General features: G+C 43.5%; 1 protein-coding gene and 1 non-coding gene across 2 annotated transcripts in view; one reads left to right on the top strand and one right to left on the bottom strand.

Moving 5' to 3' along the window:
• Positions 1–27141, bottom strand: part of LOC126469721 (GDP-fucose protein O-fucosyltransferase 2) — a 102920-nt gene that overhangs the window by 11329 nt on the left and 64450 nt on the right. The window contains exon 6 of the mRNA XM_050096913.1: positions 10095–10287. Within this exon, the coding sequence (XP_049952870.1) occupies positions 10095–10287 (193 nt within the window). The remainder of the gene's footprint in view (positions 1–10094; positions 10288–27141) is intronic.
• Trnar-ccg (transfer RNA arginine (anticodon CCG)) lies at positions 17483–17557 on the top strand. Its single transcript has one exon. It is a non-coding gene; the product is annotated as a tRNA-Arg (tRNA).

Below are 27141 nucleotides of genomic sequence, written 5' to 3' on the forward strand. Positions count from 1 at the left end.
GCTTCTTGTATTTCAGTTAATCTTTATTAATATAAAATCTTTCATGATTGCCTTCTTATTCAAAAAGAGTGTTGTCCAGAGAAAGTATGCACTATGTGCACTGGTGAAAAACACTGTCATCATCCTCTTTTGATATCACAAGCCATGACACTGTTTTTCAAATACACTACTGGCCATTAAAATTGCTACACCACGAAGATGATGTGCTACAGACACGAAATTTAACCGCCAGGAACAAGATGTTGTGATATGCAAATGATTAGCTTTTCAGAGCATTCACAAAGGGTTGGCGCCGGTGGTGACACCTACAACATGCTGACATGAGAAAAGTTTTCAACCGATGTCTCATACACAAACAGCAGTTGGCCGGCGTTTCCTCATTAAACGTTGTTGTGATGCCCCATGTAAGGAGGAGAAATGCATACCATCACGTTTCTGATTTTGATAAAGGTCGGATTGTAGCCTATTGTGATTGCGGTTTATCGTATCGCGACATTGCTGCTCGCGTTGGTCGAGATCCAATGACTGTTAGCAGAATATGGAATCGGTGGGTTCAGGAGGGTAATACGGAATGCCCTGCTGGATACCAACGGCCTTGTATCACTAGCAGTCGAGATGACAGGCATCTTATCCACATGGCTGTAACGGATCGTGCAGCTATGTCTCGATCCCTTAGTCAACAGTTGGGGACATTTGCAAGACAACAACCACCTGCACGAACAGTTCGACAGTGAAACTTCCTGGCAGAGCAAAACTGTGTGCCCGACCGAGACTCGAACTCGGGACCTTTGCCTTTCGCGGACAAGTGCTCTACCATCTGAGCTACCAAAGCACGACTCATTCTGGAGTTCGACAATGTTTGCAGCAGCGTGGACTATCAGCTCGGAGACCGTGGCTGCGGTTACCCTTGACGCTGCATCACGGACAGGAGCGCCTGTGATGGTGTACTGAACGACGAACCTGGGTGCACAAATGGCAAAACGTCATTTTTTCGGATGAATCTAGGTACTGTTTACAGCATCATGATGGTCGCATCCGTGTTTGGCGACATAGCGGTGAACGCACATTGGAAGCATGTAGTAGTCATCGCCATACTGGCGTATCACCTGGTGTGATGGTATGGGTTGCCATTTGTTACAGGTCTCGGTCACCTCTTGTTCGCATTGACAGCACTTCGAACAGTGGACGTTACATTTTAGATGTGTTACGACCCGTGGCTCTATCCTTCATTTGATCCCTGTGAAACCCTACATTTCAACAGGATAATGCACGACCGCATGTTGCAGGTCCTGTACCGGCCTTTCTGGATACAGAAAATGTTCGACTGCTGCCCTGGCCAGCACATTCTCCAGATCTCTCACCAATTGAAAATGTATGGTCAATGGTGGCCGAGCAACTGGCTCGTCACAATACGCCAGTCACTAATCTTGATGAACTGTGGTATAGTGTTGAAGCTGCATGGGCAGCTGTACCTGTACACGACACTCAAGCTCTGTTCGACCCAATGCCCAGGCGTATCAAGGCCGTTATTACAGCCAGAGGTGGTTGTTCTGGGTACTGATTTCTCAGGATCTATGCACCCAAATTGCGTGAAAATGTAATCACATGTCAGATCTAGTATAATATATTTGTCCAATGAATACCCGTTTATCATCTGCATTTCCAACAACTCAAAGAACTCTTTCCTGATAGACTTAAAAGTGACAAAAATTGTGAATTTTTTCATACTTTGCCATCATAGGTTTCAACAGTCAAGTTGGTGTCTCCAGAACAAAACTTTTCAGATATATTAAACCTGTCTGCGGGAAAGGGAACTCAAATCCAGACTTTTGCTTAACATAAGCAAAATATTACCAACTAAGTGTTACAATCTCAAGTTGTGACTTATAGCTTCAGTATGCCAGTTTACAAATGTAGGTGAAAGTGTGTGTTTGTTGATTTAGAATACTCAACAGTGGGTTTATTAGCACCCTTGCTAGAATAGTCTGAGATGAATGTGGTTGAAAGAGGTAAAACTAAAAATGCACACATTATAAATGATTTAAAATTACAATCACTCTCTCCCATTTTCGCTCACATTCACCAACTCAATCATGCAGAATGTAAAATTGTCAACTTTGTCAATGTTCAAATGTGCTATTAAAATCCTAGCTAAATGACAGACTGAAGGCAAAATAAATAACTCTGGAAAGTATAGCTGACTGACCACTTACAAAAACACACCAGAAGTAGCCAGCTATATAGGGAGAGAGGTAACATCAGAATGAACCTTTGATATTTTCATCCAATAGCAATTTCCAGATAGCAGTGAAATTTCGTTTATTCACCTTGTTACAGACACTTTTCAATTCATCTGATTTGACATATGGGAGACATGTCAAGATTTACAATAAGAAATATTTTTAAAAGAAATACTAAAGTTTGTATTATTTTATATACATTTCTGAGATACTGCTACAAAAATACATTCTATAGCTTCCAGTATACAAAACATAAAATGTGTTAGTTCCTTCTTCAAACTGTGAAACTGTTCTCAATGAATTCCTGAACAGTATAACAACACTTTTCCAGAGTAAAGTACACTCTTTTTCAGTGAAACCATATCCATGTTAAATATATTACTGCCTTTTATTTTACTGTAAATTTTTAACCTCATATACTCTGGCATGAAAGCATAGGGTTTTAAGTGGTGAGTCAAGAGTTTAAAATTCTGTCTGTGGCACATTCTGTCTGTGGCACATTCTGTCTGTGGCACATTCTGTCTGTGGCACATTCTGTCTGTGGCACATTCTGTCTGTGGCACATTCTGTCTGTGGCACATTCTATAGTTGTGGTCAAAATGGAAAGTGTCAAGTGTATGCTGATTTTTACATAAGAATATCACCACTTTATATATTTAAAGAGAGGGAACAGATAGTATTCTTAAATTTTTAATAGTGGTCAACATGATACACGTTTTTCGGAAACACACTCGTTCTTAATTATTTTATTTTTTAATACTAGGAAGCTCACGACATTTGCTGAATTTTCCCAGATTATCCCGTAATGAACAACTGACTCAAAATAGCGATAGACTATCTTTCTGGTGTCTACGTTTGTGGCACCTGACAAAATACACATTGGAAATCCTAAGTTGTTAAGTTTACTTGCTAAGTATTCAATTTGTACCTTCCAAGTAGGTTAATATCTCTTGCACCACAGTAGTATTTTCAAACTTTACACAATAGGATACAATTTGTAATTTAACTTTTTAGGCCAGACGACACAAAGTAATTTAATTTGTGTTATTTTTATTCCTACCACTTGTCAAATGGTTGTAATTAGGTTTTTAAATGGTCTTACTGGCACAACTTTTGCTTTAGTAAACACCACTAGACTAGCAACTCTACTACTGTCACAAATTTTTATTAAATTTCAAAGTCACACTAGCCAATACATCATTAGCTACATCATAAATGAATAGAAAATGTAATAACCCTTGAACATGCGTAATGTTGCAGTTCAGTTTGGGGGTTGGTAAAGGTCTTTTCACATCTGTCTACCTTGAGTGTTTGTTTTGTTGTAGCTCTAAGCTGATTATATTTGAATGCTGATCAAGTGTAAAAAAACATGTACATCACACAGAATTATTTTTTGCACCAGACAGAAGAATGCCAAAGAAGGTGGAGTGACAGATAAGAACAAATATTGAAGCAAATATACAGGGCGTTTCAAAAAGAAAGAGCAGATTTCAAACATTTATTTCTCAAAAACTACAAATGATAGAAACACAATTCCAACGGTCCTTCACTCAATATGACTACCAAATGTTACACAACAAATATCAAAACTGTACCTCAATATGAGCACCATTTGTTACACGACAAATATCAAACCGGTATCTCATTTCTTGCCACACACGACGCAACTGGTCTTTAGTTACCGAATTCACGGCCGCAACAATTCGATGTCGTACCTCTTGAAGAGTAGCGGGCATAGGTGGGACATAAACACAGTCCTTTATGTACCCCCACAAATAAAAATCGCAGGGAGTAAGGTCTGGTGACCTGGGAGGCCACAGACGATGACATTGATCTTGTGCTCCTGCTCTTCCAATCCACCGTCCTGGAATGGTGTTATTTAGGTACCGTCGTACAGGTTCAGAGAAGTGTGGTGGGGCGCCATCTTGCATGAAGATGAAGTGATTTGAATCTTCCTGAAGTTGAGGAAATAGCCAGTTTTCTAACATGTCCAGGTAAATGGTTCCTGTGATAGTTTTCTCCATGAAAAAGAAAGGTCCATAAACTTTGTTTACCGAAATTGCACAAAAGACGTTAACCTTTGGTGAGTCTCTTTCATGTTGAATAACGTCCCTCGGAGTTTCACTCGCCCAAATTCGTACGTTATGCCGATTAACTTTACCAGAAATGTGAAACGTTGATTCATCTGAAAAAATTAATCGTTCAGCAAAATTGTCCTCTTCCATGTCCTGTAGAATTGCAGTTGAAAATTCGAACCTTTTGTTGTGGTCGTCAGGACGCAATGCTTGCAATAACTGCAGTTTGTACGGCTTCATGTGCAGACGCTTACTCAGAACGCGCCATACCGTTGTTTTAGACATGTTTAGTTCGTGACTTGCCCGTGTCGTGGATTTTCTAGGGCTCCTTTCGTAAGCTGCACGGACACGCTCGACATTTTCATCCGATGTGCGTGGACGACCCGTGCTTTTTCGCTTGCAGATGCAACCATCTTCTACGAATCTGTGATGCCACTCATAAATTTGCTTATGACGAGGCGGCTGTTTGTTGAATTGACGGCGGAATGCACGTTGCACACCAACAATGGACTCTAACTTTGCAAATTGTAGCACACAAAATGATCGTTCCTGTGCTGTCGTCGCCATTTTCCTACAAACAAACGCCAGCGCCACTGCGGATTTGCATGGAACTTCTGCGCGGACCATTGAAAAACTTTGAACCTTTCTCTGACAAGAAACGTTTGAATTGTGTTTCTATCATTTGTAGTTTTTGAGAAATAAATGTTTGAAATCTGCTCTTTCTTTTTGAAACGCCCTGTATTTTCTTTTCATTTTCATACAATATACCCTTAGAAAATAAAGCTGGTGACGCATTCTAATGGGATTTGGAAAAACTATCCCATCTATAGTGACACAAGATGTCAGGATATGTAACAAGACAGGCAACAGCTGCAGAATATAAAAATAACACACAAAATGGAAAGAAAAGACTACTAATATTGTAAGTCATTGTACTTGTTTGGCAAACATGCTGAACAAGTTCTGTAGAAAGGATGGTTTAAGAGGTGGCATTCTGTAAGCCGTTGTTGTTCTTTCGAGAGCCATATTAGAAAAGCTTGTGTCAAGCAAGGGCATAATTTGTACATTCTTGCTTGTTTCCCTTACAGTTCATCAACAAATGGAATAGTCTATTATTTTGCATTTGGTGAGAGAATTACTTACGAACATGTTCAGAAAATGAAGCCGATATAAGTAATGTAAAATCTAGAGTTATTATGCAATTTTTTTAATGAGTGTTCTTTAAGCTCATACTACCTGAATGTTGCATTTGGAACTCAATTCGTTAGTTTGGAGTCATATTTTCTGTTTGAAATAATACAATTTTTATTACTTCTTAACTGCTGTAAGAAATTATTTAGATAGTTTGGTCAACTTATTTACTTTTTTAACTCAATTGATTTCTAGTTTTATGGTGACAAAGTGAAAATGAAGCTTAATCATCGAAAAAATCTAGAAAACTGCTAATTTTTCATTATTGCTAGATGTGCTATGAAAAGCCACTTCTCCAATTAACTGCATTTTTTGGGTGTGATCTAAGAAAGATTATAGCAAAGGTACATTCCATTCCATTCTCAAATGATGAAACATTCATTCAATGCAGGGACAGGCTAATGTTTCGACCTCGGCTACAACAAAATTATCATTGGGTTTTCATCTTCTCACTTAAAATACTTTCAATTCAGGGAGAGCAGAAATTGTTTTGGGATTAGCAAATATATTTCCAGTCAGTTACGATTTATTTATTTACTCATTCAGTATTTACAAAGGCACTCCTCATATTAAATGCTTAGCGCAAATTATTAACTATAATATTCTTTACAGGTGCTCTTGTAATTCTATACTATATTACAAATATTCTTTAGTTATCCCACGACTGAGTCAGAGTGGTGTATGTCCGTTACTTCACCCTCATTGTCATGTACTTTACACACACTTATCTGACTAATAAACAGACCCAAAACTCAGTCATTAATGTTTCCTGCAAAAGCCTTAGCCCTGTAGAAGTATCAGTCCTTTCCAAAGGCCTCACCTTTTTCCCCACTCCAAACTTCAATCATGTAGGACTTATTTAAGACCTCCTCTCCTCCTGCCGGTCCCTACAGTGGAAAAACTTTTTCACCACCACGCCTACTGATCACACTCAACGAAAGACCGGTGTTGAACCTGACTCAGTTTGCTCCTTATCCAACCACGATCCACTCCCACTGCCCCTAAACTACCCCCTGTTAACTTTCCAAAATTTCTTAACCTTGAACCCTGACTCACCATCAGTCCCCAAATTCCTCAACATGCGAACTAACCTTACATCTGCAGAAAGAACCACAATCCACCACCTAAAAACTGATCCTGACCTTATAATCCTATCTGCTGACAGAGGCTTCACCACTGATATTTTTAACCAGAAGGATTACCTGGCAGAAGGACTCAGCCAGCTGTCAGATCCACCCACCTACAAACTGTCAAACAGTGATTCCATTCCAGATATCCAGCAGTATCTTCAGTCTCTCCTCAATTCCCTAGGCCCATCCCAGAACCTCTCCCTGGAATCCGTCTCTCTCCTCACCCCTACCGCTCCCCACACTCCTATCTTCTACATGCTTCCCAAAGTCCATAAACCCAACTTCCCAGGATGCCCCAGTGTGGTGGGTTACAGTGCTCCCACAGAGAGAATCTCTGCTCTCATAGACCAACACCTTCAGCCTATTACCAGCAATCTACCCTCCTATACAAAACAAAGCAACCATTTCCTCTGACTCTCCACAGTTCCTGTTCCTTTACCACGTGGTATCCTTCTCGTCACTATTGATGCAACCTCCTATAACACTATCACCCCTAATGTCCATGGCCTTACTGCTACTGAACACTATCTTTCCCAAGGTCAATGGATTCCAGACCAACAACCTCCTTCTAGTCACCATGACCAACTATATCCTCACATCCACAATTACTTCTCCTTTGAAGGCATTGCACTTTGTATTCAGGCCACAAGTGGCCCATCAGGACCATTCGACCGCCATGTCATCCTCAGATGAGGACGCGGATAGGAGGGGCATGTAGTCAGCACACCGCTCTCCTAGTTGTTATGATGGTTTTCTTTGACTGAAGCCACTACTATTCGGTTGAGTAGCTCCTCAATTGGCATCACGAGGCTGAGTGCATCCCGAAAAATGGCGACAGTGCATGGCAGCCTGGATGGTCACCCATCCAAATGCTGGCCACGGCCGACAGCACTTAGCTTCGGTGATCTGACGGGAACTAGTGTATCCACTGCGGCAAGGCTGTTGCCCTTTGAAGGCATTACCTACAAACAAAACTGGGGTATGGCTATGGGCACCCACATGGCACCATCCTATGCCAACCTATTCATGGGCCATCTAAAGGATTCCTTCTTAAACATCTGAAATTCCAAACCCTCAGCTGGTTCTGATTCGCTGATGACATATTCCTGGCGTGGGTTGAGGTGCAGAACACCCTATCCACATTCATCCAGAACCTCGACACCTTCTCCTCCATTTACTTCACGTGGTCCTACTCAACCCAAAAAGCCACCTTCCTTGATGTTAACCTCCACCTCAAAGATGGTTACGTCAGCAACTCGGTCCATATCAAACCTACCGACAACCAGCTATATCCCCACTTCAACAGCTGCCACCCAATTTATACGAAGAAGTCCTTTCCATACAGCCCTGCTAGCCATGGCCGTCACATATGTAGTGACGAGCAGTCCATCTCGAAATATACCGAGGATCTCACTGAGACCTCCATAAACTGTAATTACCCTCCCAATATTGTACAAAAACAGATCTCCTGTGCCTTATCTTTCCAGTCACCCACCGCCTCCATAAGTCTCATTGCCCCAGCCACAGAGGAGCATTCCCCTCGTGGCTAAACACCACCCAGGACTGTAGGAACTGAATTAAATTGTCCACCATGGTTCTGACTACCTCTCATTGTGCCCTGAAATGAGATATGCCCTACCCACTATCCTCCCCACCCCACCCACAGCGTTATTCCGCCGCCCACTGAACCTACACAATACGCTCATCCATCTCTACACAACCCCTCCTCCCAACCCCTTGCCTCATGGCTCATATCCCTGTAATAGACCTAGATGCAAGACCTATCCCGTACATCCTCCCACCACTAACTACTCCAGTCCAGCCACAAGAATCACCCATCCCAGCAAAGCCAGGGCTACCTGTGAAACCAGTCATGTGATCTATCGGCTAAGCTGCAACTGCTGTGCTGGGTGTGACAATCAACAAGCTGTCTGTCCACATGAATGGACACTAACAAACTGTGGCCAAGAAACAGCTGGACCACTCCGTTGCTGAGTGCACTGTCCAACATGATGTTCTGCATTTCAATGACTGCTTCACAACCTGTGCCATCTGGACCCTTCTCACCAACACCAGCTTGCCTCAACTGCTCAGGTGGGAACTCTCTCTGCAATATATCTGACATTCTCGTAACCCTCCTGGTCTCAACTTTAATTAGTCATTGTCCTTATACATCTAGCCCCTTACCTGTTCCCATTCCAGCACTACACAGCCCTCTATTCCACCAATGCACCCTCAAGTCTTTTTACTTATCTTCTTTTCCCCTACCTGACCCCACCCACCCCCTCCCTCCGTCTAACCTCCTGACTACACTTAGCTGCCCTACCCTCTCTCCACCTCATCCCTGTATGCTCCCACAAGCAGCACATTAATGTCCCCCTATCCACCCCAGTCTCCTTCTTACCCCCAACACTTGGCTGCCTCTCCCATCATGCACTGCTGGTTGAAGTCTGGCTTCAGCAGCCAGAGACTGTGGTCATATGTGTGTGTGTGTGTGTGTGTGTGTGTGTGTGTGTGTGTGTGTGTGTGTGTGTGTGTGTGCGCATGTTTCTATGTTGTCTATTTTCAATACTTGCTGTCCGATAGCTGACTTTCTGACAGTCTTTTTGTTGTGCCTATCTGCGACTCAGCATCTCCGGTATATGGTGAGTAGCAACTATCCGTTTTATAATATTGAGACGATTACAAATTTTTTTAAAGACATAAGGAACAGTGTATAAATTAATGTGACAATTGCAGATAGCACTGCAGCTGCTTCTTAGACCTTCTTGGTTAGAAATACATTTTAATTTACAAACTACTTCATCTGCTTAGAACTGCTGCAAATCTGATAAAGACTTTGTTCTAATCTTGATGATGATGGCTCAACATCAAGGCCATCAGCACCCATAAAATTTCCCCATATGTCCAGTTCCAATCTCGCCACTCCCGAATGATGATGAGGACAATACAAATACCCAGTTCCCTGGTGGGGAAAACCCCTGACCAAGCTGGGAATCGAACCTGGGACCCTGTGATGTTCTAATCTTGGCCTTATACTCTTCCGGCCATGATCTGTGAGACTTTTTTTACTGAAGTGCACAAAAAATTTACTACGACAATATCTCTGCTGTGCTAAAGAGTTTCAAGCTTTGTTCCAGTGCTACTTAAAGCAATTCTTAAAGGGTTTCTTCATCAAGTGGAATACAGTGCTCACTATATTCACAATCACAATTGGTAAATAACTTCATCCGAGTATGTGAGCACAGCATTGTCTTTAAAAAGGTGAAAGACCATATGAAGTTCCACACAACTATTCTCTGCACTTGTGGGGTACAAAAAAGAATTTATTGCATGAGTCCACTACAAATACACTATTGACAATAACTAAATAAATGGAGTTAAAAAAAGATTTCTTGTTAAGACTATGGAGTTAAAAGCATTTGAAGTCTATTATATATGATTAATTTTTATATCACCTTTTCCATCTGCCAGTCCCTTGGCCTTACTGTACCATCAGTGTCATCATCAGAGTCAAGAAAATCTTTCCTGAATTCTGTTGCTATCTCAACAAGTGGCAATGCAAATCTCATACTCCTCCTCACTTCCCAGTATACTTTATCACCAAATGCATCATGCAGAGCAATTTCTGCATGATCAATCATGACTGCTCTGGAACAAAAATTTTCCTGTGAATTGCATTTTTAAGGCATGTAAAACACACATAATATGAATTCTAACCACAGTCATCTTCACAGTGTTAGTGTCATAGATGCTCCGAAGCACAGTAGTGGATGACACAGGAATGACAATGAACTTCACATTGTAACAGAAATTATGGCAACGCCATTAGTTTTATTGTAATCCAGGAGCACTCACTGGTAGTTTTGATATGACTAGCAACATCATATAGCATCTGTGGCAATGTATAACATCCATAAAATATAAAGTTCAAGAAACACATCCACCTGCACCCAAAAAGTTATCAGTTATTGCCTGTGGTTTCTTTGTGACAATATCCTAATTTACTTTGTTGCCCCATGCATTTACATCAAATATGTTGTTTTTGTGAATGTAGTACACTGTACTAACACTGCATCACAAATAGAATGGAATGCTACTGCAGTTATGCACGTATGAAAGCCATGAACTATAGGAGTCACATACTGAACAGATGCTTTTGCCGGTGGGCCCATTTCAGTGAAATCCTTCTGGGTGTGTGTGACCATATCATATCTGATAAAACTACTAACATTTTGGCTGCACCCTTCATCAAGCTGACTACTTGTGACTATGATTTGCTGCTTCATATTTATTATTTGCAAATGGCTGATTGTAATGGCAATGCTATTTTTTGGTGGCTGAAGGGTTAATGGGGGAAGGATATCAAATACTATTCCTGGGACTGTTGATTTTAATTGATTGTCATCTGTGAATCCAGTGATGGTTGCCTTTGTTACATGCTGTTGCTTACATAGTGACCTGTCAGTGATTCACGTTGCCTGCAGTACAGTATTTACATCACATGGTGTGATAACTCATCTATAACATTTGGCCCACCGGCCTGCAATTAATGGGAACCAAGACAGTGATAGTTTCTAGCCCTCCTCACTGCCACTCAGATATTTCAACAACCTGCTTGATTTTTCCATTAGTGATAACTGGCTACCTGGCTGAAATATGTACAGACATTGCACAGACCCACCACACTTGTCTGCATTTTATGCCACTGTCTATTTAGTATGGTGACCACACCATGGGTATCGCTCATGTGCCCCAATATGAGTGTTGATAGGGCACTCCATCTCCCCAATATGGACCAGTTCACAATTACGTCTGAGCTGGTATACGAACTTTGCCTACCGTCTTTAGTGGAACCATGAGTGTTTCTTGTTTTGTTGTTGATGTATTAAATTGGCTTCATCCTCCTCCCCTATGTAGAAATTTTCCCACTCTATTAATAACACCTTTTATATACAGTAGATGGGCAATTTGTTATGGTGGTTCTGTCTTACTAATATCAGTTTTGTCCCTTGTTGCCATAGATTTCTTTTTGGTATCCTCACTATAGCCATTTGCACTGCAAATGTTTCATAACTTGTGAAGTTCCCTCCAGGATTTCGGTATCACTGATTCCTTGTGCTCTCACTGTCAATGCATAAATCACCAAGTTCTTTTATTTTGAGTGGTCATGAGACATGGCATTCAGATATTTGGCTTCCTAAACACACTATGTCAGGGTTTCCCGTCATGCTTCCAATAGACCTCAACATCATGACATGGTCGCACGCTGTCTCCATTTCCATCATCATGAAATGTATTTTGTCATATTGTTGGTTTGGATGTTGATGAAAACAGTGAAGTTCATTTCCTCTGTGTGCCCAAATGAAAAGTGTGTCATCCACACAGCAGAATCAACATTTAGGATGCATGGGAGTGGAGAGCAGTGCCATCTTTTCGAGAGCTTCCATGAATTGGGCAGCCGCTATTGGTGAAAGAGGGGAGCCTAGTGTCACACTGTTTATAAAACTTCCCTTATCACTTGAAATAAGTGTGTCAGGCAATGCTGCACAAGGTCATTTATACAGGGTGGTCCATTGACAGTGACTGGGCCAAATAGCTCACGAAATAACCATCAAACGAAAAAACTACAAAGAACAAAACTCGTCTAGCTTGAAGGGGGAAACCAGATGGTGCTACGGTTGGGCCACTAGATGGTGCTGCCATAGGTCAAACAGATATCAACTGCGTTTTTTAAAACAGGAACCCCCATTTTTAATTACATATTCGTGTAGTATGTAAAGAAATATGAATGTTTTAGTTCGACCACTTTTTTCGCTTTGTGATAGATGGCGCTGTAATAGTCACAAATGTATAAGTACGTTGTATCACGTATCATTTCGCCAGTGTGGACAGTATTTGCTTCATGATACATTACCCGTGTTAAAATGGACCGTTTACCAATTGTGGAAAAGGTCAATATCATGTTGATGTGTGGCTATTGTGATCAAAATGCCCAATGGGCGTGTGCTATGTATGCTGCTCGGTATCCTGGACGACATCATCGAAGTGTCCGGACCGTTCGCCGGATAGTTACGTTATTTAAGGAAACAGGAAGCGTTCAGCCACATGTGAAACGTCAACCATGACCTGCAACAAATGATGATGCCCAAGTAGGTGTTTTAGCTGCTGTCGCGACTAATCTGCACATCAGTAGCAGAAAAATTGCGCAAGAATCGGGAATCTCAAAAACGTCGGTGTTGAGAATGCTACATCAACATCGATTGCACAGCTTGAGGCTGTTGCCAATGGGCACCACTGTGGGGAGCCGGACTTGGGTATCACGGGGATGTCAACCTCGTCCCGTCTCTCCCCAGATCGGTCTGCCGCTGTGGTTGCCCCAGTTGCTGCCCGCAGTGGGGCTGAGCCCTCGCCTGTGGTTGATTGGGAGGTCGTTCCAAGGCATGGCAGGCAGCGAAAGACGTCCCCGGAGGCTGATCAGAAAGCCTCCCCGGTGCGTCTGACAAACAGGTTTCAGGTACTGTCTCTGGCTGAGCCAGATGCAGCTGCCTGCCCTCTTACAGAGGATGATTCTCAGCCTTCAAGGTCCGGGCAATCGCAGAGGGTGGGCTTATTGGTAGTTGGAAGCTCCAATGTTAGGCGCGTAATGGGGCCCCTTAGGTATATGGTGGCTAAGGAGGGGAAGAAATCCAGTGTGCACTCCGTGTGCATTCCGGGTGGAGTCATTCCTGATGTGGAAAGGGTCCTTCCGGATGCCATGAAGAGCACAGGGTGCAGCCAGCTGCAGGTGGTGGCACATGTCGGCACTAATGACATGTGTTGCTTTGGATCTGAGGAAATTCTCTCTGGATTCCAGCGGCTATCTGACTTGGTGAAGGCTGCCAGCCTTGCTTACGAGATGAAGGCAGAGCTCACCATCTGCAGCATCGTTGACAGAACTGACAGCGGACCTTTGGTGCAGAGCCGGGTGGAGGGTCTGAATCAGAGGCTCAGACGGTTTTGCGACCGTGTTGGCTGCAGATTCCTTGACTTGCGCCATAGGGTGGTGGCGTTTCGGGTTCCGCTGAATAGGTCAGGAGTTCACTACACTCAGCTGGCGACTACACGGTTAGCAGAGGCTGTGTGGCGTGGACTGGGTGGTTTTTTTAGGTTAGAAGGCCTCGGGAAAGTATGGGGTGGGCTGCAATCTCAACGGGTGCATGGCAAATACAGGACGTGCTTGGATCAAGGAACAGTCGGAATTGTAGTTGTAAATTGTTGTAGTTATGCTGGGAAAGTTCCTGAGCTTAAAGCGCTAATAGAAAGCACAGAAGCTGAAATCGTTATAGGTACAGAAAGCTGGCTAAAGTCTGAAATAAGTTCTGCAGAAATTTTTATGAAGTCTCAGACGGTGTTCAGGAAAGATAGATTAGGCAGAATTGGTGGTGGAGTGTTTGTGTCTGTCAGTAGTGGTTTATCTTGTAGTGAAGTCGATGCAGATACTCCGTGCGAATTGGTATGGGTGGAGGTTATACTTAACAGCCGAACTAAGTTAATAATTGGCTCCTTATACCGACCCCCAGATTCCGATGATATAGTTGCTGAACAGTTCAGAGAAAATTTGAGTCTCGTAACAAATAAATACCCCACTCATACGGTTATAGTTGGTGGGGACTTCAACCTTCCCTCGATATGTTGGCAAAAATATTTGTTCAAAACCGGTCGTAGGCAGAAAACATCTTCCGAGATTGTCCTAAATGCTTTCTCCGAAAATTATTTTGAACAGTTAGTCCACGAACCCATGCGAATTGTAAATGGTTGCGAAAACACACTTGACCTCTTACCCACAAACAATCCAGAGCTAATAGAGAGCACCATGACTGATACAGGGATTAGTGATCACAAGGTCGTAGTAGCTAGGCTCACTACCGTTTCTTCCAAATTCACCAGAAACAAACGCAAAATAATTTTATTTAAAAAAGCGGATAAAGTGTCACTAGAAGCCTTCCTAAGAGACAATCTCCATTCCTTCCGAACTGACTATGCAACTGTAGGCGAGATGTGGCTCAAATTCAAAGATATAATAGCAACAGCAATTGAGTGATTTATACCTCATAAATTGGTAAGAGATGGAACTGATCCCCCATGGTACACAAGACAGGTCTGAACGCTGTTGCAGAGACAATGGAAAAAGCATGCGAAGTTCAGAAGAACGCGAAATCCTGAAGATTGGCTAAAATTTACAGATGCGCGAAATTTGGCACGGACTTCAATGCGAGATGCCTTTAATAGGTTTCACAACGAAACATTGTCTCGAAATTTGGTAGAATATCTGAAGAAATTCTGGTCATATGTAAAGTACACAAGCGGCAAGACGCAGTCAATACCTTCGCTGCGCAGTGCCGATGGTACTGTTATCGACGACTGTGCCGCTAAAGCGGAGTTATTGAACGCAGTTTTCCGAAATTCCTTCACCAGGGAAGGTGAATGGAATATTCCAGAATTTGAAACACGAACAGCTGCTCGCATGAGTTTCTTAGAAGTAGATACCTTAGGGGTTGCGAAGCAACTCAAATCACTTGATACGGGCAAGTCTTCAGGTCCAGATTGTATACCGATTAGGTTCCTTTCAGATTACGCTGATACAATAGCTCCCTACTTAGCAATCATATACAACTGCTCGCTCACCGATAGATCTGTACCTGCAGATTGGAAAATTGCGCAGGTCACACCAGTGTTTAAGAAGGGTAGTAGGAGTAATCCATCGAACTACAGATCTTTATCATTGACGTCGGTTTGCAGTAGGGTTTTGGAGCATATACTGTATTCCAACATTATGAATCACCTCGAAGGGAACGATCTACTGATACGTAATCAGCATGGTTTCAGAAAACATCGTTCTTGTGCAACGCAGCTAGCTCTTTATTCGCACGAAGTATTGGCCGCTATCAACAGGGGATACCAAGTTGATTCCGTATTTCTAGATTTCTGGAAAGCTTTTGACACCGATCCTCACAAGCGACTTCTAATCAAGCTGTGGGCCTATGGGGTATCATCTCAGTTGTGCGACTGGATTCGTGATTTCCTGTCAGGAAGGTCGCAGTTCGTAGTAATAGACGGCAAATCATCAAGTAAAACTGAAGTGATATCAGGTGTTCCCCAGGGAAGTGTCCTGGAACCTCCGCTGTTCCTGATCTATATAAATGACCTGGGTGACAATCTGAGCAGTTCTCTTAGGTTGTTCGCAGATGATGCTGTAATTTACCGTCTAGTAAGGACATCCGAAGACCAGTATCAGTTGCAAAGCGATTTAGAAAAGATTGCTGTATGGTGTGGCAGGTGGCAGTTGACGCTAAATAACGAGAAGTGTGCGGTGATCCACAGGAGTTCCAAAAGAAATCCGTTGGAATTCGATTACTTGATAAATAGTACAAATCTCAAGGCTATCAATTCAACTAAGTACCTGGGTGTTAAAATTATGAACAACTTCAGTTGGAAAGACCACACAGATAATATTGTGGGGAAGGCGAGCCAAAGGTTGCGTTTCATTGGCAGGACACTTAGAAGATGCAACAAGTCCACTAAAGAGACAGCTTACACTACACTCGTTTGTCCTCTGTTAGAATATTGCTGCACAATGTGGGATCCTTACGAGGTGGGACTGATGGAGGACATCGAAAGGGTGCAAAAAAAGGGCAGCTCGTTTTGTATTATCACGTAATAGGGGAGAGAGTGTGGCAGATATGATATGCGAGTTGGGATGGAAGTCATTAAAGCAAAGACGTTTTTCGGCACGGCAAGATCTATTTACGAAATTTCAGTCACCAACTTTCTCTTCCGAATGCAAAAATATTTTGTTGAGCCCGAACTACATAGGTAGGAATGATCATCAAAATAAAATAAGAGAAATCAGAGCTCGAACAGAAAGGTTTAGGTGTTCGTTTTTCACGCGCGCTGTTCAGGAGTGGAATGGTAGGGAGATAGTATGATTGTGGTTCGATGAACCCTCTGCCAAGCACTTAAATGTGAATTGCAGAGTAATCATGTAGATGTAGACCGTATTTCTATGCACCAGGAATTGCATGGCAATGACTTTGAACGTCGTGTACAGTTCTGCCACTGGGCACAAGAGAAATTACGGGACGATGACAGATTTTTTGCACGCATTCTATTTAGCGACGAAGCGTCATTCACCAACAGCGGTAACGTAAACCGGCATAATATGTACTATTGGGCAATGGAAAATCCACGATGGCTGCAATAAGTGGAACATTAGTGACCTTGGCGGGTTAATGTACGGTGTGACATTATGGGAGGAAGCATAATTGGCCCCCATTTTATCGATGGCAATCTAAATGGTGCAATGTATGCTGATTTCCTACGTGATGTTCTAACGAAGTTACTACAAGCTGTTTCACTGCACGACAGAACGGCGATGTACTTCCAACATGATGGATGTCTGGCTCATAGCTCACGTGCGGTTGAAGCGGTATTGAATAGCATATTTCATGACAGGTGGATTGGTCGTCGAAGCACCATACCACGGCCCGCACGTTCACCGGATCTGACGTCCCCGGATTTCTTTCTGTGGGGAAAGTTAAAGGATATTTGCTATAGTGATCCACCAATAACACCTGACAACATGCGTCAGCGCACTGTCAATGCATGTGCAAACATTACGGAACGCGAACTACTCGCTGTTGAGAGGAATATCGTTACACATATTGTCAAATGCATTGAGATTCACGGACATCATTTTGAGCATTTATTGCACTAATGTGGTATTTACAGGTAATCACACTGTAAAAGCATGTGTTCTCAGAAATGATAAGTTCACAAAGGTTCATGTATCATGGGGCGTGAGTCGTGCTTCGGTAGCTCAGTTGGTAGAGCACTTGCCTCCGAAAAGCAAAGGTCCCGAGTTCGAGTCTCGGTCGGGCACACAGTTTTAATCTGCCAGGAAGTTTCATATCAGCACACACTCCGCTGCAGAGTGAAAATCTCATTCTGTGTACATGTATAACATTGGAACAACCGAAATAAAATGTTCAAACATACCTACGTTCTGTATTTTAATTTAAAAAACCTACCCGTTACCAACTGTTCATCTAAAATTGTGAGCCATACGTTTGTGACTATTTCAGCGCCATCTATCACAAAGCGAAAAAAGTGGTCCAACTAAAACATTCATATTTCTTTACGTACTACACGAATATGTAACAAAAAGTGAGGGTTCCTATTTAAAAAAACGCACTTGATATCCGTTTGACCTATGGCAGCGCTATCTAGCAGGCCAACCATAGCGACATCTGGTTTCCCCCTTCAAGCTAGACAAGTTTTGTTCTTTGTAGTTTTTTCGTTTGACGCTTATTTCGTGAGATATTTGGCCCGGTCATGATCAATGGACTACTCTGTATATGATTCAGCACACTGAAGTAGAATATTCAGTATGTCCCGTAGTGGATACTGATGAACAAGAATTTGACATCAAAGTTCACCATTAATTCTGTGGATGAGATGGATAGGACCTTTAAGCATTCAATGAAATGTAGAGTGTCCTGAACATACAACTCTGTATGATCCATCATGCCTCAGCCTGTTCATTAAGCATTTCGCCAGATGGTATGTACGCAAATTAATACAATTAGCTATGGGAATTAATGGATATTCTTCTGTGTGTACCTTAGATAGTCCATAAATCCTTGGTGCTATTGAAACTTCAGGTATGACCTTTTTTGTTGTGTCACTCTGTAATCTTGACTCCTTAATTAGAGTGTTCGTCTGTATCTTGGCACTAGCGTCACTCATAAGTTCTATTTATATGGGCTCTTTGATGAGGTATCTCATCCTGGAACTGTAGTCCATAGAGTCCACAATGATGGACACGTCGTCACTGTCAACTTGTAGGACTAAAATATCAGGATTATTCCTCAGTTCTAACATGGCATGTTGTTTTTCCTTTCAGATATTAACTTGCAGCAGCTTTGCACGTAGCAAGGTCTTGACTGTCTCTTGTCTAATCTTCTCTGCTTCTACTCAGAGCAGGGCACAGAGTAAAACTTGCACTGATTCTTATTTCTTCTGTGGAGACCCACTGCAGAGAGCCAATGCTAAGTTGTGGCCTTTGATAGTGTGGTGTCACCGCCAGACACCACACTTGCTAGGTGGTAGCCTTTAAATCGGCCGCGGTCCGGTAGTATACGTCGGACCTGCGTGTTGCCACTGTCAGTGATTGCAGACCGAGCGCCGCCACACGGCAGGTCTAGAGAGACTTCCTAGCACTCGCCCCAGTTGTACAGACGACTTTGCTAGCGATGCTACACTGACAACTACGCTCTCATTTGCCGAGACGATAGTTAGCATAGCCTTCAGCTACGTCATTTGCTACGACCTAGCAAGGCGCCATAGCGTTTGATATTTATCTTGTGAAGCATGTACAGTCAAGAGAGATGTTCACCAATTGTGGATTAAAGTTAAGTATTCTACCAGTTACGTCCGTTTTTCTAAGTCCTCATTTCCTTGTAATGTTCCAGACCTCACGCCAGCCTGCGTGAGCTTAACGCGTGCCTTTCGGCTGAGGGTGTGGTTGGAGTGGTTCACAACTATCTCCAATGTATCCAGCGCAGGCTTTTCACTGGAAGCATGTGGTGATAGTTGGGCAAAATTCTGATTTTGACAGTCAGTTGTGCTTGATCTGATGACTTGTAGCTGGGTGAATCTATCTTCTTCCTAAATGCTTGTTACAAAACGTGGATGACACTTGTCATTTAACCACACAGAGGAAATAAACTTTGCCTTTTCCACCAGCATCTTAACAAATAACATGACAGAATACAGTTCACTGTGGAAATGAGAAAGAATAGATCTATAAGAAACATAACAGGAAACTCGGACACACATTATTTAAAACCAACAATCATGAACAGATACTGGATTGTCATGTCTTATCACCACCCAAAACAAAATAATTTTCAAATTCACACACTAAAAACAAGAGCACACTGAATCAGTAACAGCAGCACCCTGGGTGGTGAAATTTGGAGGCAACAAACCACTTTCAGAGCAAGTAGCTTTAGTGAGAGTACCAAATGAGGCCTCAGTGATAGGATGGACAAGATTCTACACAAAGGAGCAGTCAAACCCATCTACAACAGCAACAACAAAGTAAGAGTATTCCTGGATGCCACTAAAGACCACATGGCCAAATTTCACATACTAAGAGTATACAAGCTTAGCTGTGATTATGGACTGGTCTATACTGGTGAGTAGGGGTGCCTCATCAACATGCATATTGCAAAACATGAGCAAAACGCTGTGATTGTGTGTGTGTGTGTGTGTGTGTGTGTGTGTGTGTGTGTGTTTGTTGACCTGATGGGCTCCCAACAGCGAGGTCATCAGCGCCCTTACACTTATAAAAACAAATGAATGTAGAGATGAACTAAAAGTGTTTTACACACACACACACACACACACACACACACACACACACTCGAAATGACCACAGTCACTCTGGATCACATGCACTCTCACATGCATTAAAAATGCACAGAAGTACTAACAGAAAAGCATGGGGAAATGTGACTAGCTGAACACTTACAGAAATCTAGGGTGAGCCAGCCACCCTTTGACACATTAAAAATATCTCCCATAAATCTTGTTAAAAATGTTGAACAATTCACAAAACTTTAAAACCCTAATCACATTCATTTGTTCATTACATAAAATAGACGTCAGATCTGCTGGCAAATCCGCAGCTGTCTGCAGGTGGGCAAATAAAATGCAATCCAATAAAATGTGGTGTACTGAGATCTGCACGTCACAAGTACCACACACTGGAGGGTCCTCTTGCTGGACTAAGAATCCATGTGTCATAGGGCTATGCGAAGACGAGTAAGAAGGACCTCATCCCGCCAATGTAGCTGGAAGGAAGTACCACATGGCCGAGTTGTGGGCTTGATGACATGGACCTCGTTATTGGTCACTGCCAGCCCCTAGTCTTCCCATCGACACGACTTTGTACCTCAACAGTGAGGTGATAGCATGCAGGGGGATAGCACACTGAAATACTGGAGGTTTATGACACGCCTCCTTGGCTGCTCGATCCACCCTTTCATTCAGTGCAGTTCCAATGTACCCAGGTACCCAGCAGAAAGATCCCACCTCAACAGCTGTTGTAGTCGTAGGAGGATATTCTGAATATTCTGGGTTACAGTATCTGATGGGTACAAATGTTGGGGAGAGTAAAGTACGCTCAGAGAATCTGAGCAGACGAAAAATCTAACACTGGGAAAACATCTCATCTGCTCCAGTGCTCACAAGATCGCATATAATTCTGTGTCGAAGATGGTAAATACTGGAGGCAGTCTGACCTTGAGGACACGATCTGGGAAAACGACAGACCAACCAACAGAGTCCCTCTGCTTGGACCCATCCATAAAAACAACTACATGATTATCGTACTCTGATAAAATATCAGAGAATATCACATTAAAAATAGAAGCAGGAGTGCTCTCTCTCCTGTACTGCACGAAATCTAAAATCAAACTGGGCTTCTCCAGTAACCAGGGTGGAAAGTGGTTAAAACCCTGGATTTTGGGTCATACTGGCTCCACACAGACTGACTCCAGCACAAGCTGCACGAGGATCCCAAATGGCATCGTGGCTCATGGACGGTTGGAAAAAAGGTGTTCCGGAGGCGGACAAGCAACAGTATGGTGTGCGGTTGAATTTGGAGCTGCAAGGAACTTACACACCTGATGCACCATGAGGAGCTGTCTCTGAATGGTAAGTGGTGGTCCCCCCGCCTCAGCATAGATTCTAGGTATGGGACTAGTTTGATAAGCATCCATGGCCAGCCGAATCCCCTGATGATGGACAGCGTCAATGACACAAGAGTAAGAGGGCCTCACTGACCCATACATCATGCAACCATAGTCCAGCCGCGAACACACAAAAGCCCAATAAAACTGAAGGAGACACGTCCTGTCCACTCCCCAAGACCAGTGGCTAAGCCACTTGATGATGTTCAGTGCCTTCAGGGCTCTGGCTTTCAGATCTCACAGGTGTGGTAACCACGGCAATTGGGAGTCAAAAATGAGGCCCAGAAACCGCACTGTGTATCTAAAATGTAGAATGATGCCCCCATATTCAAGGCAGGCAAATTACAAAGACGACGTGAACAATTAAAATGAATGCACACACACTTATCTCCAGGAAATTGAAAATCTGTCTTTGCAGCCCACTCCTCTAACCATCGCACTGTAAGTTGCAACGAACAGCTTGCCATTGCAACACTGTAGGAGGAACAGAAAACAGCAAAATCATCCAATCATCCACAAATAAGTGGCACTGTGCAGGACCCCTTACCATAGATGTGACACTCCGTTGATGGCTATGGTAAAGAGGGTAATACTTAAAACACTGACCATAAGAACACTATTCTCCTGCTCAAATCGATCGGACAGTGTCTCACCACCTCATGTCCTAAAAAACTGCTGAGACAAGAAAGACCAAAGACCATATGAAGATGGGGAGGTAGTGATGAAAGCCCCATTGATGCAGTTGTGCGAGAATAAAGTGTCTCCGAGAAGTATTGTATGCCTTACTTATATCGAAGAGTGATGCTCACGGAGGAAAGCCTGCTGAATAGCTGCCTCTAGGGGGGTCAGATTGTCGACAGTGAACTGAAATCTTTGGAATCCACACTGAGAGCGGCTAAGGAGTTGTCTGGTCTCTAACAACCAGACCAGATAACAGTTAACCATTCACTCCAGGATCATTCCTACACAGCTTGCTAAGGTGATACTCTGATAACTACTGGGACATGCAGCCCTTTTCTGATCTGAGGAGAGGGATCAGAATTGCCTCCCTCAACGAGTTGGGGAAGTTGCCTATCTGCCATATTATATTAAAACATTCGAGGAGGATTTTCTTTGATGCTGCTGGCAAATGTTGAAGCATGCATTACCACATTTGGTCGTGATCGGGTGCAGTGTCAATAATCTCAGTCAGAGCCGATTCGAGTTCCCACATGAAGAAAGGGGAGTTGTAGGCCTCAGAACTGTTGGACCTGAAGTCCAACTTTTCCCTCCCTACAGTTGCACGATAGTGACGAAATGCTGGATCCTGGCCTGCTTGCCAGAAGTTCATGCAGAATGTTCGGTTAGCATCTGAGCAATGTTTGGGTGTTGTTTGGAGGCACCCCTGTTTCAGCAGTGCTTCTATCGGTAAACGGCTGTGTTTACCGGAAATCCTCCGGATGGCTTCCTATACTTTTATAGAAGAAGTGGAACTGTTGATGGAGGCCAGGAATGCTTGCCATGACCTATTCTTACTATCCCTACCAACTTGTCGAGCATTGGCCCTTGCGACTCGAAAGGCCCTAAGTTAATCTGTTGTCGGTCGGCATTTAAAATGTCGAAGAGCAGCACACCTTTCCCGGATCACGGAATGGCACTCATGTGTCCACCAAAGTACTGGTAGCCTCCTAAGACGACCTGAGGGCTGTGGGATGGAGAAGTCAGTGGCACGTGGATCACTTGCGTGATGTCCACTCATCCTTGACGCTGTCGCAGTGTTCGAACACAGCCAACTGGCTAAAATGTGTTGAGTTAGCCCTGCTGACCATCCATTTTCAGGGCTTAACTTCAGGTGGTGAGCTACTTAGTACATGAAGGCAGGCAGATTGGAAAGTGGTTACTGGAATGGAGGTCACCAATGACACAGTGAACAGAGTAGGCGAGGGCGGGAGAACAGAAAGAGTGGTCAATGGCCAAGAATGACCCAGTAGCAGTAGAGAAATGTATGTGAGTACCTGTGTTGAGGATGCACAGCTCGTGTGATGTCATGAGGCCCTCCAAAACCCGACCCCGAGGGTAAGAATTGGTCGAGTCCCACAGGACATGATGGGCATTGAAGTCTCCCAGGAGGAGGAATGGTCATGGGAACTGTGCGATAAGATCTGTGAGAGCCCCAGAGTCTAGTGAATCTTGCACAGGTAAATACAGGGAGCAAATAGTAATCCTTCGACACACATTAATTTGAACTGCTACTGCTTGCAGGTCAGTAGGCAAGGAGAGAGCAGAGGAGTGGTGCGCATTAGTGACAGACACTGCGACACTTCCCTTGGCCCTTTCCCCAAATAGGTCATCCTTGTGGTATAGTGTATACCCCTGGAGCACAGGGACATCTGTATCTTTAAAATGTGTTTCTTGTAAACAAAAGCACAAGAGACGTTCATGTGTTAGGAGTTTCAGTTACTCTACATTGGTCCTGAACCCATTCATGTTTCTCTACAGTACGGAACCCATGTCATCAGTGTGGTTTTAATTTACCCCATCTTTGCATTGGGGAGATGAAGCACTCGAAGAGCGAGGGGGAGTGGAGGGGCTGCCTGGATGCAAGGCATCTAACTCTATGATATCCTCCTCATCAGTCAGACGGAAAGAATTATGTCTGATGGTGCTCATGACACCTTTTGACTCTAATGTCATGAGCCTTTCCCTGCACCCTGTCCCTTCGAGGATGAGGAGGAAAGGGGGCATTGAGAGGCACTCTGCTTTTCTTGTACCTTCTGGATGCTCACTGCGGAACCATTATGGGTCTTTCCTAGTGTAGCTGCCTGGATTGCTTTGTTCTTACTCTTTTTCCTTTGACATCCACAGATGGAAGTAAGGTGCTTGTGGTGGATACAGGCACATTAAGCATCATCTGTGCCGAAGCGTCTGCCTTGGGAATAGGTTCCTACATCTACATCTACATCTACATTTATACTCCGCAAGCCACCCAACGGTGTGTGGCGGAGGGCACTTTACGTGCCACTGTCATTACCTCCCTTTCCTGTTCCAGTCGCGTATGGTTCGCGGGAAGAACGACTGTCTGAAAGCCTCCGTGCGCACTCTAATCTCTCTAATTTTACATTCGTTATCTCCTCGGGAGGTATAAGTAGGAGGAAGCAATATATTCGATACCTCATCCAGAAACGCACCCTCTCGAAACCTGGACAGCAAGCTACACCGCGATGCAGAGCGCCTCTCTTGCAGAGTCTGCCACTTGAGTTTGTTAAACATCTCCGTAACGCTATCACGGTTACCAAATAACCCTGTGACAAAATGCGTCGCTCTTCTTTGGATCTTCTCTATCTCCTCCGTCAACCCGATCTGGTACGGATCCCACACTGATGAGCAATACTCAAGTATAGGTCGAATGAGTGTTTTGTAAGCCACCTCCTTTGTTGATGGACTACATTTTCTAAGGACTCTCCCAATGAATCTCAACCTGGTAGTCGCCTTACCAACAATTAATTTTATATGATCATTCCACTTCAAATCGTTCTGCACGCATACTCCCAGATATTTTACAGAAGTAACTGCTACCAGTGTTTGTTCCGCTATCATATAATCATACAATAAAGGATCCTTCTTTCTATGTATTCGCAATACATTACATTTGTTTCTGCACCATGTAAGAATATGAGGTGGCAAAGACAGAGGGTTTCGTCGCCTTAATTTCTTTTTTGCTTCGGCATAGGGGATCCCCTTGGTCACTTTTATCTCCTGTATTTTGCAATCTTCAGCAAAAACAGGGCAGTCTCGGCATTAGACTGGGTGGTTCCCAGAGCAGTTGATGAAGACCGCTGGAGACGAGCAATCAGTCCCAATGTCATGAGTGGCTTTTCCACAGCTCCCGCAGATCGCTTCACCTCCACAACTTATAGTTGTATGACCGAAACACTGGCATTTATAGCACCGCATAGGGTTTTGAATGTAAGACCGAACATTAAGTCGAAGGAAGCCTGCCATGAAATGTTCAGGCAGTGTCGGAGAATTGAATGTGACAATGAAAGTGGCAGTCTTTTCAGTTGCTCCATTATTCCTGCGTGTTTGTTGCTCCATATCAACTATTCGCTAGGATGCAGATTCTTGCTTCAGTTCTTCTATGTCCATGTCCATGATATCTCAGCATGTGACAACACCCTTATTGGAGTCTAGAGAGGTGTGCATCTCAACAATGTTATCATAGTCACCCAGTTTCTGCAATTTCTTAAGGTCTACCTGCTTTGACCTGCTAGTTTCGACCAACAATGAGCCATTACACAATCATTTTATAGATTTTATTGTTCCAGCGAGGCCTTCCAAACCCTTATGGATATAAAAGGGGGTCACTTTTTCAAATGTCCCCTCCTTCCTCTATCACCAGAAACACACTGTTATTCACGACTCCATGAGTCCTGTTACTGCAGTCCAAAGTATTCTTATTATCAGGAGGACTAGCCCCTCTCATTCTTTTGGATGAATGAGTGTGAATACTCCCAAGCGGTATTCCCTTCCTGCTCGGAGGAGAAGAAGATGATTTCGAGGGTTCCATCTCGGTCACACGATCAGCTAGGGAAGTAAGGGTCCACTCAGACAGAGCCCCGCATGCCTGAGTAAGCCTTACACGACTGAGGTACGGCAGGTTCCGCAGAGGTTGCCCACAAACAACTGTTCCACCTCAACAGCCATGCATTCCATCAGTACGCAGCACACCTTGAGGTTGAGTGTTTTTTTTAAATAGAGGTTTATACCGTCCTCACGATCCGGGACGTCCAGCCCAGATCCCCATTGCCCCGAGACACACAATGTTCCACTGCCACGCCGTGTGGTGGTTGCTGAAACATGCCCAGAGCTTATGGTGAAAGGTGACTGGTGGTGTTTACTATTCCCCAGCTCAGAAACCCTGGGGTTGCCAAGCCTATACTCTGCTCCCGAAGGGCTGAGCAAAACACAGCTTGGTCACCATACTACATGAGAGGTGACATAATTCACAGACAAGTGTGGCAGATACACACAATTTAAATAAATCCATGTTTTAGTCAGGCAGCCACTTACCACCAACCAAAACAACAGAGAGGTTGTCAAGATAGCAAACTGGTTGTCCATCATGAAGGAAGGCTAAGCCCATTGCTGAAATCTCCCATGTTGAGTTTGACGCAGACAAACTAAAGCCCAGGTAGACATTGAAAAGTAAGTTTATTGAAACAAACATAAAGCTTCAATTATCCTTCTTTGGAGTCAAGTTACACGACACAAGAAATAGTTCACAATTAGGTCTCTATCATTGAAGCATGTGAGACACACAAACCCAGTGGACTGTCAGCCACTGAAAGCGAATCAATTACTAGAGTTGAAGTACAGGTCGAAAGCAACCGACCAACTCTCTAATTACACAAACACTGCATTGAACCAAAATACCAAAGTGCTGGAGGTCCACACTGTAAAGACCAAGTCTCAGCATGGCAACTGCTGGTTGCTCTATGTAGCGTAGAGACGAAGATCCCTGGAAGGTAGACTGGCACCAGACAACAGGCTGTGGGAGAATTCCAGGACAGCTTCTGATTGACAAACAGCGGCAGCAGTCAGCATAAAGCCCAGAGAGCTTGTTCATGGAGAAGTCACTATTGAGCTGCCAGGATTTGCTAAGACCTATTTTCGAGCACATGATTCTGCAAAAGTGAGTAGGTCCACACTGACTGTACCCTTTTGGGAG

Source organism: Schistocerca serialis, chromosome 3, assembly GCF_023864345.2.
Source record: "Schistocerca serialis cubense isolate TAMUIC-IGC-003099 chromosome 3, iqSchSeri2.2, whole genome shotgun sequence".
Lineage (NCBI taxonomy): Eukaryota > Metazoa > Arthropoda > Insecta > Orthoptera > Acrididae > Schistocerca > Schistocerca serialis.